This window comes from Nelumbo nucifera, chromosome 8, assembly GCF_055504915.1.
Source record: "Nelumbo nucifera cultivar China Antique chromosome 8, China Antique-T2T, whole genome shotgun sequence".
Lineage (NCBI taxonomy): Eukaryota > Viridiplantae > Streptophyta > Magnoliopsida > Proteales > Nelumbonaceae > Nelumbo > Nelumbo nucifera.
In genome coordinates, this window is record NC_142656.1 from 29,025,790 (window position 1) to 29,043,663 (window position 17,874).

The 17,874-nt window shown below is 40.9% G+C and overlaps 1 protein-coding gene across 1 annotated transcript; it reads left to right on the forward strand.

The window, feature by feature from the left end:
- The first annotated feature begins 3,105 nt into the window (after positions 1-3,105).
- Positions 3,106-7,630, forward strand: LOC104586715 (protein SIEVE ELEMENT OCCLUSION A-like). The gene is made up of 8 exons (XM_088893945.1): positions 3,106-3,332; positions 3,439-3,486; positions 3,885-3,935; positions 5,048-5,484; positions 5,573-5,682; positions 5,887-6,005; positions 6,101-6,589; positions 6,687-7,630. The coding sequence occupies exons 1-8, from the start codon at positions 3,159-3,161 to the stop codon at positions 6,939-6,941; spliced, it is 1,683 nt and encodes a 560-aa protein (XP_088750071.1). The 5' UTR covers positions 3,106-3,158; the 3' UTR covers positions 6,942-7,630.
- The last annotated feature ends 10,244 nt before the right edge of the window (positions 7,631-17,874 follow it).

A 17,874-nucleotide genomic window follows, 5' to 3' on the forward strand; every position in this document is an offset into this window, starting at 1 on the left:
GGCTTTAGGCCCAATAAATTCATGTGCTCACTTAACCTCTTAACCTACTACCCAGTTGGCTCTCTTTGTATAGCGTGGGACCCAAACATTGATCTACACATCTGCCACATGGGTTCAGCCCAACCTTTGTTACAAGGCCTGGCCGAATTCACGGTAGGAGACAGTGAACTCCTGAGTCCATCACTATGGACTCTTAATGGGCCCAACATTTACACTAAATGGTCCTTGGGTCCAACCAACTTATGAAAACCCAAGGACTATGGGTAGATCCAAGATTAGCCCATCACGTATTACCCTCAATGGTCTTATACTTAACCTCTCAGCCCATAATGATCAAACACTGCCCGACAAGAGAGGACCTCTCCCTCGGCTACAAGGAACAGTGTTGCACTCTCTACTCACAAGGATCCCAGGAATTAAAACATTTTGCAAACATTTTGAAACCATAATATATATATATATATATATATATATATATATGTATATCTCTATATAATTATATTTTGCAAAAACAAATTTCAATGGTTGAAATCAATTGCTGACAGTTTAGGTTTCTATCAGAGAGAGTGCCTTCCCGATCATTCACTTTGTCCGACAAAGGGGCTGGTCCTGTCACTATGATCACCCACTCCGATGAATTCTCGGATTGTCCCAACATACCCAGGTTTTGACCCCCTCTAAGGATCTCATTGATTGGCATATCAAAGACAGCCCAATCCGACACCTAGTGCAAAAAAAAAATAAAAAAATAAAAGGAACGAAAAAAAAGTCTGTAATCCAATCAGAGTTAGTAGTCTCCGACTCTTTCATTTGACCCTCAGACTTCTAGAGCTAGGCCTTCTGTCTTAGCTGGCCGAATTCCATATCCGCAGAAAAGAAAAAAAATCAAACTAAATGAAAGTAAATTTTAGAAAGGGAAAAAATGGAACTAGTAATGAAAGAACAAAAATTAAATCTAAGACTAATGGTTGGGATCCGAATCCATAGGTGGCACTAGTGGCGTAGGCGAACTACAAGCAAGAACCCCTCCTCTTGCTTGGGCATTCTCCTCTTCCTCTACCCTTAAACTTCTTAACATCAGCCTTCCGTTTTACCTGGGGGTAGAATCCAACCCTTCTCAGGACTCCTTGGGTCCTTTTGATAGAGAAGGATGGATACAATTGAGATTAGAGAGAAAGAGGGGGCAGTAGCTGGGTTTTAGCAAAGATATGGGCACCTTAGGGTTTCTAATAAAGAGTTAGGATGGTTCTGGGTTGATCCTAAGGCTGAGAGGAGAAGGAGAGGGCACCCAATATTATGTAGGGTTGAGATTTAGGTGCCCAAAAATGGATGGAGGAGATTGAGGTGCCTAGGGTTGAAAGGTGGAGATTAGAAGGAGTGGGTGGTGCCCTAGAGTGGATGGCTGAGATAGAAGATGGAATGAAGGGCTGAGATCTAATGACTAAAGGCTGAATGGTGAGGATTAGAAGTTTGGTGGCACCCTAGGGTTTAAAAGCTACAAAAAGTGTTCCCTAGAATGAATGGTGGAGATTAGAAGAGGTGAAGGGTGGAGATTAAACAGTTAGGGGCGGCTAGGGTTTGCTAAGGATGAAAAGAATGGGTTAAAAGGCACCCTAGGATTTGCTAATGAGAGGGGAGCATGCTAATACAGTAGGAGGGGCGCCAAACTGGGTTTAGCAGATAGGAAGTGCCTTCCTATTCTCAGTTTTTCACAAAAACACCCCCTCTCTCAGTTGAATTTCACACTAGCCTCCCAAAAACTACATTTCAGCCATGTAACTTCCTCAGTTTTTCACAGAATTTGCACAGAGACGCTAAGAGGTCACAACAATGAATTTAACTGGGAAAAGAAAACACTTTGACTATTCTAAGGCCGAAAATACCCCTAAAATGATGCCCTTAAGGCATCAAAATATAGAGTTATCAGTCTCACATTAAGCATGCAGTCGAGCCATACTCTGAGAAAGACTTAGGTACCAAACTCAAAGGAGAAGGGTGACGAGCAAGCCATTGAAGTCTTTAATGGAGATCAATAAATTTCACTCCATAATATTCCCTTGCATATACATTTAAAGGAAATCATGCCTCATGAAATCGATGTTATTAATACTAAACCCAAGGATGGTGCCTTGAGCTTTGGCAAATGTAAATGAAGGGTTACATTAAAATAATAGTTGCAAACCCAAATATTCACACCCTCAAGAATTAAACTCTAAAACTTGTGATCTCAACGTAAATGTCAGCATAGAAAGAGACATGTACTACCATAAGTTCTAAGAAATGTCCATTCATGAAAACCACAAGGAAGTAGGAAAAGCCAGCACCTTAGTGTGCACAGGCAATGATATTGCATGGGTGGATCTGGAGGCAAATGGATGGTGGGATCATTGGCTAGATTTGGCAACATCCAGTAGTAGTTGGAGCTTCTCACTAACCTCCTTCAGGTACCACCTTACTACCCCTTATCTTCAGGTACCAACATATACTGCTAGGCCCTAGAAGACGCTCAATGGAAAGCTTATCTATTACCATTCAAGTTAAGCGAGAGTATTAACATCATTCAACTTCTATTACCATAACCAACCACGTCAGTCACTCACCGGAAAGCTTATCTATTCTCTCCCCTCCTTTTATCACATTATTTTTTGGATAATATAAGATGATACCTCAATGTCCTTCAGATATGCCAACGTGCAACACATGACACCATGGTTAAACTGTTAACTCGAAAACCAGTGGCCAGAATGATTTTATTTCCTGGTCCTTTTTTAATATCGTGCAACACACAATATGACCAAAATCTTATCAAGTGTGGCCTACTCTTGGCATCTCTTCCTTTTCCAAGGACTGATTAAAATAAGTAAGGTATATATGCTTCACTCTTTCCGATTAATGGTGAGATTTTCTCCATCTGAACCAAAAGGATAAAGAAGGTGGGGGTATGCATCAGATCATGCCAATACCATGCAGTAAAACGTAGCAATGCCTTCGTTGGTCCTAAAAAGAAGAGAAAGTGATATTTGGAAGACTGGCATATTTTGGTCGAAGAGAGGGAATCGTGGGCCTTTGTTGGGATTCCTATATAAGCCCAATCTTCCCCCTCCTAGGCCCAAGGGAGTAGCTGATCAGAGGTCTGTAATTCGAGTAATTTAACCAGGATGGCCCAAATCTGCCCATGTGCTAATTCGAGTTTCATTTACCTCTTTGGTGATGACATAGACATTGAAGAGGTCCACAAGACGCATGAATCAGGCAATGCCTTCAGTGATTATGAAGGAGTTGTTCGCATAATCACTGACATCCTCAAACCGGCCTTCGTTGTTTATCGCAAGGTGGGTTCTCTTTCTCTTTATTGTTTTTTTCATTCTTTATAGATTGATAGATAGATAGGTAGATAGATTTTATAAGAATGTATAACTGGGCTTAACTATAATGCAGGTTGTTGAAGAGAAAGGTCCAGAGAATGAAGTACCTGAGTCTTCCAAGGTAATAATACCTCAAGAAATAACAAAAATGGGGCTTCATATAAAATGAACACTTTCCTTCGATTTTAGTGCATGTCATAAAAGTTAAAACATGTTGTTTATATTATGTTAATTGTATTGTATTTTCATGGGAAAATCTATGATGCCAGAAATATATGATATCGAAAAAGCTTTGACCAATCAAAACACCCCCAATGAATTTTTATTAATACCACCTGATTGATCATGACCTCTTTAGTGATACCCGGAGTATGGCCCTAAGCTTTTCCCAGATATCATATCTTTCCGGTATCATAGTTGAACCCTATTTTTATCCTTTACTTGCACATGTACAGAGTATGTGCCATTACACTATAATTACCAAATGGGGCTTGATATATTTGGACTACGATTCTGCAGGATCCGTTGAAACTAGAGCTGCTTCAAATAATTCAGGAGATCTATTGGAAGGTATCCAATTATCCATTATCCAAATATATGATAAGACCATGATTAATTTTGTAAAAAAGGAATTAGAACTACTGCACTGCTGTTTAAGCCAACTCTTTCCCTTCCATATTAAAGATAGAAGTTTAATTAATGCTAGATATATCATCATTATCATCATCATCTTCATCTCCAAGCCTCATTCCGTGTAGGGGTGGCAACGAGCCGAGCTTTTCACGAGCTGCTCGAGCTCGGTTTGGCTCAGTTTCAGCCGAGCTCGATCCCAATTCAGTGGCTCGATTATTAAGCGAGTCAAGCTCGAGCCTATTAGAGCTCGGCTTGTGAAGTTCGCGAGCTGGCTCGAATATATATATATATATATATATATTATATATATAATAATAATAATATTATTATTATTATAATTATTAATTTTAAATATAAAATAAAAAAAATTTATATGTAATTTTTATTTTTATAAAATATATAACAAAATATTTTTATAAAATATAAAATGAGCCGAGTCGAGCCGAGCTCGAGCTTATGAACTCTTGACTCGAGCCTAGTACTATTCGGCTTGGCTCGGCTCGAATCCACCCCTAATTCCATGGAATTGGCTATAGGAATCCCGTTTCATCATTTCATTATATTTAATGTCATATGCATTGTTAATGTATTAGCACTTAAATAATTTTTTTTACTACTTACACCCATTATTTTTGCTCATGTCTACCCCTTCTAACTGCTTCAACTTGCAATAGATCATTTCTTCTTAAGGGTGCTGTTAATGGTCTTCCATGCACATGACCGTACCACTTTCGTCAACTTTCTTTTCCTTTAATTTTTAATTTTTAATGAATATTTTATTACAAAAATACCATATATATCAATCAATTTTCTATCATTTTATCACTTATTAGAGCTACTCCTAAATTCTTATAAATGGCAAATACCTGAAATATTGTGTGAATAGAAATAGTAATTGCACTAATTAATTAATAGAACTTCTGAGATCATCAACAATTTAGCTTAATTAGTTATATATATATATATATATATATATATATGTATGTTTTATTTTGTACCTTATTATCAACTCTATTGTGGTGGAAGTAAATTATTTATAAATGGGGCAGATGTTATGCACGTGTTATTGTGAGGGCAAACCGCGTCTAGGTGTTGATGGAGATGAAAAAGAATGCATAAAATACATGTTTGGTTTAGTGAAAAAATACCCGTATGATGCAAAGCTGCTTCTGGTGCTGGCTGCATTTGCCCTGATCTATCGTGAATACTTGTGGTCTACCCAAGACGACACTTCCCAAGTAGACTCCTATCGTAACCTCAAACAACGCATTTTCTGCAAAGGGAAGCTCTCAGAAGAAGAGAAGGAGCATCTTAAGAGTCTAAATTCTCTAGTAACCAAAATGCTGCATCTCACAAAACCAATTATCAGTCTCACCAGCTATACAAACATTGAATACCAAAGCTTGTATGTTAGGATCGTTGCTTACCACATGATTCGAGCTGTAGTCGTCTGCTTCTCTTCCACCATGAAATTGATAAAAGTGAAGTATGTCTCTCTCTCTCTCTCTCTCTCTCTCTCTCTCTGTGTGTTCGCTTCTATCTATTTAATTCACAAAATTATTTTCTTGTTACAGGTATACGTATTCATCAGAAGAGATGAAGCTGAAGACAAAACAACTGATAAAGCGACTAGACGAATTAAAGCATGCGGAGAAATTCTTAAATGACTTGAAAGAACAAGCAGGTTTGATAGCTCTCCCTATCCAGAATTGTTTTTTAATAAACTCATTTATAGATTCATTTCCCCTCCAGCAACAATAAAGTTTGGGGTTAATAAAAGGGGCAATCTGCCCACAATTCTGGATAGAGAGTGGGTGATAATAGTGTATGAGAAGTCCAGACCGCAATTAGTTAAGATCTAACAGAAGTTGTTTGGGACTTCTTGCAGACTGTTCTAACTTTGCAATGGACTGCTTTGTAAAACCTAGTCATACAGATGTTGTTGATTTAATCAAGAAGTTGTTCATCAAGCCAGCTGAAGGAGCTGGACTCAAGCGGGATGGGAAGGTAGGATGCTACTGACAGACGACAAGCATTAATTATTTCAGGCCAATGCAAAGCAAAGAACTAACGTGCTTAAATTAATGCATGACTTTTGGCAGGATGTTCTCAATTTTGAAGTTCTCAAGGGCAAATCAGTTGGCTTATTCATCTCAGACTTGGACTACTACCAAGAGAACATTTCAGAAAAATTCAAGGCTCTAACAACAGTTTATAAGGAATACAATAAGACATTATTCGAAGTCATCTGGTTTCCTATAGTAGAAGAAGGGCAAAAAGAAGACCCAGACCCAAAAGCTGATAAGAACCAAATGCCATGGTTCTGGTGCAAACCTTCAACCATAAAACGCCCATTCAAGTGTTACATCAAGGAATGCTGGAACTACCAGAAGAAGCCCATACTGGTTGTCCTAGACAAAGAAGGAAAGATCATCTCCCCCAATGCACTTCCCATGATTGAGATTTGGGGAACTAGAGCTCACCCTTTCTCCAAGGATAAGGAAGCTGAGCTCTGGCGAAACGAAGAAGATCGTTGGAACAAGGAGAAATGGGCTCTCATCTTTAATCGCTTGGACACCAAAATTCTATCGGTACATCTCTCTCTCTCTCTCTCTCTCTCTCTCTCTCTCTTTATCTATATATCTTTCTCTGTCTCTCTCATGTGAAGCTTCTATATAACTGAATCAGATGGGGAAGACATTGTGCTTGCTTGGAGGTTCTGATGTTCAGTGGTTAAGGAGCTTTGTGATACAAATAAGAGATATTAAAGAAAAGCTCAACCAGATGGATATCGCAATCGTCTACATGGGGTCGAATTTGCTTGATGAGCAAAAATTGCAGAGTATCCTAAGCACCCTAACCAAGGACAATGAACAACATTTCTTCCAGCCTTTGGAAGAGAAGAAAGGAAATGAATCAGCACCTGGCCTAAGAGGATCATAGATTTCTGGCGTTATCTGGAGAACTACCAGTACTTGAGGATGGAAAATTGTGAGAAGCCGTTCCATGAGGACGAAATCTTGAAAGAGTTAATGCCCATGTCAAGCTTCAACGCAATTGCGGATCGTTGGGCCATTATCTTCCAAGGGTTTGCCGAGGTGAAGGAGTTCTTCAAATTCAATGGAGAGGAATGGAGTAAATGCTCTGAGAAGCTCGACATGAAAATTTCCAGTGGGAAACCCAAAACCCCAACAGAGGACAAATTCTGGAAAGTGTTGCAAGCAGCTCAGCAGGAGCATTGTTTCCGGCTGGTAGTCCCTCAAACCACTGCCCACTATTCAAGAATGGTTCTCAAGTGTCTGAAATGTGATCGTTCCATGGAGAAGACCTTCCTTTACACATGCTGTGCCAAGGAATCAAGCCAATCCACAATCTAGTAGGCTTGCTTCGATTCAGAATTTCAAATCAGGTTTGGTTTTCTAATAATAATAAGCTCCTTAGGAGTTTGATAGCTGATTGAAGCCATGAAGTTTTCAGCTTTGGGCTTATTGGTTGGATTTGGGAAATAGCAGCATCGTCTATTTCGTTTGTCTCTCTCTTTTGTTGGGCTTACAGTTGCTTGTGCTTGTATTTGACTTTCGTGTGCTTGTGTTGTTGCCTTGCTTAATAAAATAAACGTCTATGTTCTACAAGTGTTTCTGCCTATTATTTCTTTTTTACTATATGGGGATGTTGATTTTGGCCTCGAGAAGGAGTCCGGATCTCCTGCACTCCCATCGTGGAAGTGGTGCACGCATAGAACCATTGGCATTCACTCTTCAAATAAAGGGATGCCAAGCGACCAATCTACTGGGCCATTGACTTCTGTTTTGTATCATATATAATTTCCATCTTCCTTCTAGTAAATTTTACTAAGGCTGTATTTGGAAATAATGCAAATAGAGTGTAAATCACAGTTCAGTGTAAATTTGGCAACAATACATTTATGCCTTGACAAATGACAGACCAATGCATATTTACATTGATAATAAGATGTAAAAGTTGAAACACAACATTGGTTTTGAGAGAGTTGAATGCAATACTTGGATTATTGAGCAACTTGTGTATTTATACATACAGGAGAGGAGACGTAGGGGATGGGAGAGTATAGAGATAAACACAGTGCTGTTACACTAATGATAAGGATAGAGAAGGATAAGCAATATATATAGTTGGGGAAACCACTTGAAGCTTGTCGCGTAGCCAATTGAAGCGTGATAGTCCAAGAGGCTTGGTGAAGATGTCCGCAACTTGGTCCTTTGTAGAGATGTAACAAATAGAAATGTTCTTGGTGGCAACATGATGGCGCACGAAATGAACATCTATTTCAATATATTTCAATCTAGCATGGAATATTGGGTTGGCAGCCAAGTATGTAGCACCAACATTGTCACAACAGAGCACAGAAACAATGAGAGGGATACCAAGCTCTAGGAATAGGGACTTGAGCCATAAAACTTCGGAGGTAGTTGTGGCAACACTGCGGTATTCAGCTTCCATACTGGACCTAGATACAGTGCTCTGCTTTTTGGAGGCCCATGAAATAAGATTATCACCCAAGTAAATGCAGAAACCAGTTGAGAGTTGCAATCAGCCCAATCAGCAACTGAGAATGCCTGGAGAGAGAGAGAAGTGGAGGGGACGATGGCAGCCTTGCAACCCAGTCACCTATTGTAGGACTGTACATGAATTGGCATACCTGATTCACAGAGTAGGAGATGTCAGGCCGAGTGAAGGACAAGTATTGAAGAGCACCAACAATTTGTCTGTAGAGAGAGACATCAGCAAAAGGATCATCCCGTGTAGGAGCTGTAGTGGCTCCCAACATGGAGACAGCAAGACTGAGTATAACACGAATAGTTGTGGGCTTGATGATTGGGCTGAATGTCTCTTGAAAGTCAAGATCCTCTCTTTGATGAAAACCCTTCGCAACAAGTCAGGCTTTGTATCGTTCAATACTGCCATCTGGGCAGCGTTTCACATGAAAAACCCATTTACAGCCCAAAATGTTTTGAGCCTCACTCTTGGACCGTAAGATCTAGGTGCCATGCTTGATTAAGACAAGGAACTCATCTTCCACTGCTCTGCACCAATGGGGTTCTTTATTGGCTTGGGTGAAAGTGGTGGGTTCAACACTATGGGATAGGATGGGGCATTTAGTGGAGGCATGGGCTTAACAATAGTCATATTCAAGTAGCTTAGGACTGGGTTTGTTAATACCAAATTTGGATCTGGTGGTCATATGATGTGTGTTAATGGTGGAGGGAGCAGCAGGTGGTGGGGAAGGAGGTTGTAAGTCAGAAATGGGCTGATCATGGTCAGGTTGAGAGTTAGTATCAAGAGATTCAGGTTAGAATTATGGGGGTAATTTAGGAATTGAATTATATTATTTTAGGGATAATACAAAAATAGAATTATGGGATCCTAGGATTTTAAGAATTTAGGGAAAAACTTAGAGATATTTTAAATATCAATATTAAACCTAAAGATATTTTACTAATTTACCTTCGGGTTTGGAGCAGGTTCGGGGAATTATATACAAAACCCGTCCTCACCCTTTCCCCAGTTTGGGGAAAAAATATTTTCCCCTTCTCCGCCCCATTCAGGATGGGGTGGGGCGGAGCCCCGGTTATACGGGGGAAAATGCCATCCCTAATGACAGGTGCAAGTGTGAAAAAATGAATGAGAGGCAAGATAGGAAGCTCCCATATTATCACAATTTATAATTAGTGTTGTGGGTAGTTGAACCCCAAGATCTGTTAAGAGAGACTGTAGCCAAAGTACCTAAGTGGTTGTGTTGGTGAGAGAACAAAACTCAGCTTTGGTACTAGAGGATGCAATGGTTTGCTGCTTCTTAGCGCTCTAGTTGATGAAGTGAGAGCCAAGGAAGATATAGAAACCACTAGAAGGCCTTCTATCATTTGGGAATCTAGTCCAATCTACATCAGAGAAAGCAGTGAGATCCATAGTGGACTGTGAGGAGAAGAATAAGGCATGATCCAGGGTAAGTTTGACATACTGTAGGATTTGTTTTACTACCATCCAATTTTAATCAGTTGGGTTGTGTAAAAAATTGACAGACCTTGTTGATGGCAAAACTAATATCCGGCTGGGTGATGGTGAGCTATTGAAGACCTCCAACAATACTCCAATACTAAGAGGGATTGGAGAAAGGTGTGCCATAAAGCTTCAATAGCTTAGTAGAAGCTGCCATGGGAGTGGAGAGAGGCTTGATCCCATCTAGGCCAGCACATTGAGGGAGATCAATAATATAGTGTCGTTGTCTTAGATAGAGACCATTATCATTCCAGTGAGCTTTGATACCCTAAAGTTAGTGTAAGGGCCCAAGGTATTTCAATTTAAAAGTTTGAGACAAACCTTGTATAAGAGATTGAATCAATGACGGGGAGGTCCTGGTAAGCAACACATCATCCACATATAATAATGAATAAACATGGTGATCCCTCATGAGTAGATGAACAAGGAGGGATCACAACAAGATGCCTGGAAACCCAACTCAATTAATTTTGAACTCAAGTGAGAGAACTATGTTAGACAGTTTTGTATGCCCTTAACTTCAATTCGATTTAATGTACTTTTGTTATTTAGTGTAAATAATTAAAGTGCATGTTTGATTCATGTTGTTTGGTATAATTCTGTATAAGACCCTAAAACTGGACACTTATAGAGACTCGTGTTAGTTTTAAATGTTCACAGCCATTGGATAAGTCTGGGGAGATTTATCCTGCCAAGGTTGATATTGGTGTGCCACCAAGTGTTGGGATGGCCTGTCTCGGCCACCAGGGTAAGACCCGAGGCACATGCAGTATGGGATTACTCGAATCTTTGAACCGGACCAGATTTCCAGTATTGCCCTGGACCTTGGAGACAGATGGGCAAAACTGGAAAGTTACACCTGACCCCTAGACTTGATTATGATACTTCACTGGGTGTCGGATCAGACTGTCTTTGATATGCCAATCAGTGAGATCCTTAGCGGGGATCAAAACCTGTGTATGTTGGGACAGTCCGAGAATTCATCTGAGTGGGTGATCATAGAGACAGGATCAGCCCCTTTGTCGGACAAGGGTAATGATCGGGAAAGGCACTCTCTCTGATGGAAACCAAACTGCTGGCAGTTGTTTTCAATCGTTGGAATTTTGTTTTGCAAAATTAATATATATGTACGGTTTTGAAATGTTTGCAAATGGTTTTAATTCCCGGGATCCATGTGAGTGGAGAGTATGGCACTGTTCCTTGCAGCCGAGGGAGAGGTCCTCTCTTGTCGGGCAGTGCTTGATCATTAAGGGCTGAGAGGTTTAGTGTAAGACCATTTAAGATAGTACCTGATGGGCTAATCTTGCACTTGCCCACAGTCCCTGGGTTTTTATAAGATGGCTTGGCCTAGGGACCACTTAATGTAAGTGTTGGGCCCATAGGGTCCATGTGATGGGCTCAGGGGTTCACTGAGTTTTTCAATGAATTCGGCTGGGCCTTGTAATAAAGGCTGGGCCGAACCCATGTGGCTGGTGTGTAGATCAATGCTTGGGTCCCACGCCATACAAAGAAGCCCAACTGGGCAGCAAATTGGAAACTAGTTAAACATTGAACACTTAATGGGCCAAAAGCCCATTTCGAGCTGGGCTGATATGATCACCCATCTATGGGGCGAATTTGAGATTAATGTTAGTAAAAGGATAGGGCCTTTAACCTTATCCACTCTGGGAGACCAAATTCAAATCAGATTTGAATATGGTAACCTTCTGATAAGATCAGGAGTAAGCTAACTTAATCTGCAGATAGGATTAAGATAATCTCCTATCCAAATACTGATTTGGATTGGGATAATTCCAAAATAGGAGGTTTCTTAATCAAGAAGAAAGAGGAGAAACCTAAGAGAAACATATCATTTTTCGAACCAAGGGTTTTTTGCAAGGATACATCCTGCGAATAGAGATTAGATATCATACAGACTCTAGAGAGAAGAGAAGCAGTTCAGCCATCTTCGTCCCAAGAGTTCTCCTCCATCCGCCGCCATTCCCTCTTGAAAGATTTGATCTTTGCAGCAATAGGAAGTCAAGAAATCAGTTCTTGACATCAATCTTGCAAGAAACCCTGTTGGTTCCGTTCCACCCACAGCTGTGTTATCTTCAGTAGGAGCGGATCTTGGTGTCTTCTTTGGGCGTGAACACCAACTTTGGGAGATACTGTTTCTTCGGATCAGGTATAATCCTCCCTTTTTCTTTTTGGTTCAGATCTGGTTCAATTATGGTTCAAGTAGGATCCTTGAATATTGTATTCTAAATTTAGTGAATATGATTCTCAGTTGGGAAAAGGTAGGAAAAATTTTGAAATTTGCCCACCCATTCCGCAACGTTTATGGCATCCATTAGATGGATCCTACCATTCTTTCAGTGGTATCAGAGCCACAAGTTCGAATCTTGAACCAAAAGAAAATCAGATCTGAACCTGTGCAGATGGACAGAACATGTTTTTTCAAGATTTGTGCAGTTTGTTTTCTTTATTTGAAGAAACTGTTTCTTGTTAAGGGCGATTAATCTGAAATTATTTTTGTTAAATCAAAAATTTATTTAGAACTGTTCTTTATTTATTTTGATTTAATGAACTGTTCGAACTTGGAGATCACAGTGCAGATTTGCGACACATGATTTGTGCATCCTTTTTCTTTATTCTATTTAATTCGATCTGAAAATAATTTTATTTTTATTTTCTAGACTAAATGTATAGGATTTGATCAAGAATGTAATTAATAGAAATAGGATTTCTGTTTTTTATTTTCTTGATTGAAGAAGAAGGAAAAAGATGGCGGCGCTGGAGATTTGCAGATGGAGAAATCGCTTTCTGCGATTTGCAGTTTGTGAAATTGTAACCTTAGTGATTAACCTCTGTTTTGCAGGTGGTGCGAACAGTCCATAGTTGATTTGTGGTTGCTTAAAATCAAGGTTATTAATTTCAGATCTTTCATGAATTAATTCTTGAATTGAAAATCAATTTCAGACCATTTCAGACTAGATTGGACCAAAACTATTTGGACTGAATCTAGGGTTCGAAGGGGGCTGTTTTTCAGTCAATTTTTCTCACACTTGTTGTTCCAAATCTGATGTTCACTTACAGGGATTAATTCGGCCCACCTGTAAAGCCCAGTTTTAAAGGGTTAAAACTGCAAAAGCCCACTATTGTGAGAAAAGTTGTATGGGCCGAACTGCTAACTGCGATTTAGCCCATATGCCTAGTCGACATTAATTGTTAATGTTATGGATTTTAAATGGGTTGTTAAATGGGCTTTACAGCAGTTAATTGATTGGATCAATTCTTCCTTTACATGTGATGTTTGGATGTTTGATGTGTTGCGACCATGGGCCATAAGCACTTGGCCCATGATAACTCGTTAGTAGCTCTTGCGCACACCATGGCTGAATGCACATCATTGCCATGGTGTTCCTTAAGGTCATTGAATGACCCCTCCCTACTTGGTGGGCCCCACAACCCTGAAAAGGGATGCATACGGAACCCCTAGCCGATCAAGGCCCACCAGAAATCTGACTTTATGAAAGTCAGTGGGAGCCACTTTAGTTTGACCTAAAATTCAAACTAGGGCGTAATTTAGTTCCCTCCAGCAAATATGAATGCATGTGATAGGGTGATCCATATGATGGACTCTCTAATGGCCTTCCATCATTAGCACAATGATGGGTCCTTCAGTAATGAGGAAACGCACCATAAAATTGGGCTATCCATTTGCTGTTGGATCTGTCAGATTGTTTCATAAGATGATAGGGGTGTCATAGACCGATGTGGGAGGGGCTTCACCAGAAAATGGGAACTCTCTCACGGTACCTTGGCGTAACCTGAATATGATGGGTGAGCACTCACTGGACAGAAAGGTTTACCTGAAAACGGCTCTGAACCTTGTCTGACAGAGGCTAAAGGGAAACTCATTTGATGAGTGGATATGATACATCACAAAAAGGTGGTGGGGTTATGCAGTTGAAACAGTTGGCTTCACGCACCCCATGTGATTTCCCACATTTCCAGAGACATTTCGTCATCTCCGTCACTGAGAAAGGGGGGAAATCTCAGAGATGAACAAATGGGAATGGAACATAGGTTAAAAACCATATCTATGTAGGTAACATGAATCAAACTAAGGTTGTGGACTAACGTCTTTGTTGTTTTATCAGAAAATGGAAAATGGTCAATTCGCAAAGCTTCTAGACGATAACAAGCTTAAGGACCCAAACTATGCCGACTGGTACAGAAATCTTATGCTGGTCCTAACTTTCGAAAAGTTAGACAAGGTGGTGAAAAATCCTGCCCCGGAGCGTTCGGGTGATAGGGCTTCGGAGGCCCGTAGGAGGGACTACCAAGATTGGGAGGATAAGAACTCCCTAGCCTGTTGCTTTGTCATTGCCTCATTGGACAACTCAATACAGAGGCAATTCGATCAGATCGAACTAGCCAAGGACATATTGGACAGTCTAAAGACAATGTATGAAGAGCAGAACCGTTCTACTCGACAGAAGGTCCTGAAACTGTTCATGACCGCACAGATGTCCAAAGGGCAGAAAGTTTATGACCATTATCTTCGAATGATGGGTTACATTAACGAACTCGAAGCTCTTGAATCTAGGCTAGATCTTGGCACGCAAGTGGATGCCATCCTGAATTCTTTGCCCTCTTCCTTCAATGCGTTCACAATGAACTATAACATGAATAAGATGAATGTCAGCATCCAGGAACTCAACAATATATTACAGAGGGCCGAGGATCTACTCAAGAAGGATGGGCAAGAAAAAGAGAAAGGCAAAGAAGCCCCAGAAGAAAGCTGCCAAACCCAAGAAGTAGAAGAAGAACAAGGCATCTGATGTCTGTCACTTTTGCAAGCAGACCGACCACTGGAAGAGGAATTGTCCTGTCTACCTGGAATCTAAGAAAGGTAACATCAAAACTTGTGTCATAGAAACTAATATGTTAGTTACTTCTGTGTCCTAGTGTGTTGAATCCGGGGCTTCAACTCACTGCAGGGGTTCAAAGTTAGCAGAAGATTGAGTGAAGGCGAAATGACACTATTTTTGGGAACGACTGCAAGTGTTGCAGCTGCGGCAATAGGAACCATAGAATTAGTTTTTAGAGAAGCAGTCATTGTACTTAAAGATTGTCTTTATGTACAAAACTTGAGAAGAAATTTAACTTCTATTTCTAAACTATGTGTTGATGGATATACTGTTTATTTTAGTAATATGATTACTGTTAAACGGAATAACAAATTCATCGCATGCGGGGAACTGGAGAACGGTCTCTATGTTCTACATCCTTCTCTGGAAACTAACTTAACCGAAACTACGTCGGTCCAAAATCCCAAGAAAAGGAATAGTGATACAGTGAATCCCACGTGCCTCTGGCATTACCGACTTGGCCATATCGGTATTGACCGAATCACAAGGCTGGTAAAGGACGGTCCTTTGGATTTTCTAACCATAAAAAATCTTCCCACTTGTGAGCCATGCCTTCAAGTTAAGATGACTAAGCGGCCATTTGACGGTAAGCCTGAGAGATCTACAGGCACACTTGACCTAATACATACTGATGTATGTGGTCCCCTGAGCGTTATGACACGAAATCAACACGTGTATTTCATCACCTTTACAGATGATTTTTCACGATATGGTTACGTGTACCTAATGAGACATAAGTCTGAATCCTTTGAAAAGTTCAAAGAGTTCAGACAAGAAGTTGAGAAACAGTTAGGGAGAGAAATTAAGACCCTTCGATCAGATCAAGGTGGCGAGTATCTCTCTGACGAATTCAGGGACTACTTAAAGGTCAACGGATAGTGTCACAATTAGCTCCTCCTGCTACACCTCAACTCAATGGTGTTTCAGAGAGGAGGAATAGGACCTTGTTGGACATGGTCCGATCACTTCTCGTATGCTCAGAATTACCCACATCCTTTTGGGGATATGCATTAGTGACTGCTATCTACGTACTGAATCGGGTTCCAACCAAATCGGTTCCAAAGACTCCATATGAACTATGGACCGGAAGGAAGCCAAGTGTAAGACACTTGAAGATTTGGGGTTGTCCTGCACACGTTAAAAGAACAAGTGCGGACAAGTTGGAATCCAAAACCAGTCGTTGCCTATTTATAGGCTACCCAAAAGATTCGGTGGGTTATCTATTCTATGACACAAGTGAGCAGAAAGTGTTCTGCAGTCGAAACGCCCAATTCTTAGAATCCAAATACATCCTGGACACCCATCGTCAGGAAATAGTTCTTGATGAGGAGAGCTCAGAAGCAGTGGGAGATGTCCCACAGGTTCCAGGTAGTGACCAACCTAGAAGATCAACTCGGGTATCCAGACCACCAGTCCGATATGGTTATGACCATGATAGTTAACTGGTGGAAGCCTTGACTAGTGAGGAGGATCCCGTAACTTACGTGGAAGCTTTGTTAGACATAGATTCCCAGAAGTGAGTGGAGGCCATGAGAGTTGAGATGGACTCAATGGAGACCAATGGAGTCTGGACTCTAGTAGATCCGCCCTCCGGGGTAAAGGCAATTGGTTGCAAATGGATCTATAAGAGGAAGAAGGGCCCCGATGGCAGGATTGAGACCTACAAAGCTCGTTTGGTGGTGAAAGGGTATACTCAGAAAGAAAGCATCAATTATGAGGAAACTTTTTCGCCCGTGGCCATGCTCAAATCCATTAGGATCCTGCTAGCTGTAGCAGCATACCATGATTACGAGATTTGGCAAATGGATTTCAAAACCGCGTTCCTGAATGGAGATCTTAGTGAAGATATCTACATGCAGCAGCCGCAAGGCTTCATTGTTGTTGGTTAGGAACACATGGTATGTAAACTTAATAGATCCATATATGGACTTAAGCAAGCTTCTAGGAGTTGGAACATCCATTTTGATTCTGCAGTCAAAATGTTTGACTTTGAGCAGAATCTGGAAGAGCCCTGTGTTTACAGGAAGTCCAGTGGGGATAAGATCACCTTTTTGGTGTTGTACGTGGACGATATCCTACTCATTGGGAATGATGTAGGAATGTTGACTTTGGTCAAGGTATGGCTATCACAGCAGTTCTTCATGAAAGATCTTGGAGAAGCTTCATATATACTAGTTTTCGACTCTATAGAGATAGATCGAAGCGGATAATTGGATTATCCCAAGCTGCTTACATTGACAAAATTGTCAAAAGATACAACATGGAGAACTCCAATAAAGGAAACGTTCCTTTCAGGCATGGAGTCACTCTCTCCAAGAAGATGTCTCCTAAGACTTCTGATGAGATTGAGGGCATGAGAGACGTTCCCTATGCCTCAGCCGTAGGGAGCATCATGTATGCCATGTTGTGCACTCGCCCGGACATAGCTCAGGCGGTGAGTGTGGTAAGTAGATTCCAGGCCAACCTAGGGCAGGAGCATTGGACTGCTGTGAAGAACATACTTAAATACCTTCGAAGGACAAAAGAGTTTTGTCTGGTATTCGGCGGTAGTTCACTACAAGTTCTAGGGTATACCGATGCCGATTTCCAATCGGATCCAGATGATAGAAAGTCTACATCTGGGTATGCTTTCATGATAGGATCGTGTGCTGTTTGCTGGAAAAGCAGCAAACAGGGGTCCACTGTAGACTCCACAACCGAAGCCGAGTACATTGCCGCAAGTGAAGCTGCCAAGGAAGCTGTGTGGATGAAGAAATTCATACACGAATTGGGAGTGATTCCATCCAGCACATCACCCATCCCGTTGTTGTGTGACAACAATGGAGCAATCGCCCAGGCTAAAGAGCCTCGGGCTCACTCAAAGTCAAAGCACATTGAAAGGAAGTACCATGTACTGCGGGAGATCGTTGGTAGAGGGGACG

Excerpts from the sequence above, each read along its gene's own strand:
- LOC104586715 (XM_088893945.1), top strand. The coding sequence starts at position 3,159 with ATGGCCCAAATCTGCCCATGTGCTAATTCGAGTTTCATTTACCTCTTT. Across the intron at positions 5,485-5,572 it reads ATGAAATTGATAAAAGTGAA|GTATACGTATTCATCAGAAG; the intron begins GTATGTCTCTCT and ends TTCTTGTTACAG. Across the intron at positions 6,006-6,100 it reads GACTCAAGCGGGATGGGAAG|GATGTTCTCAATTTTGAAGT; the intron begins GTAGGATGCTAC and ends GACTTTTGGCAG.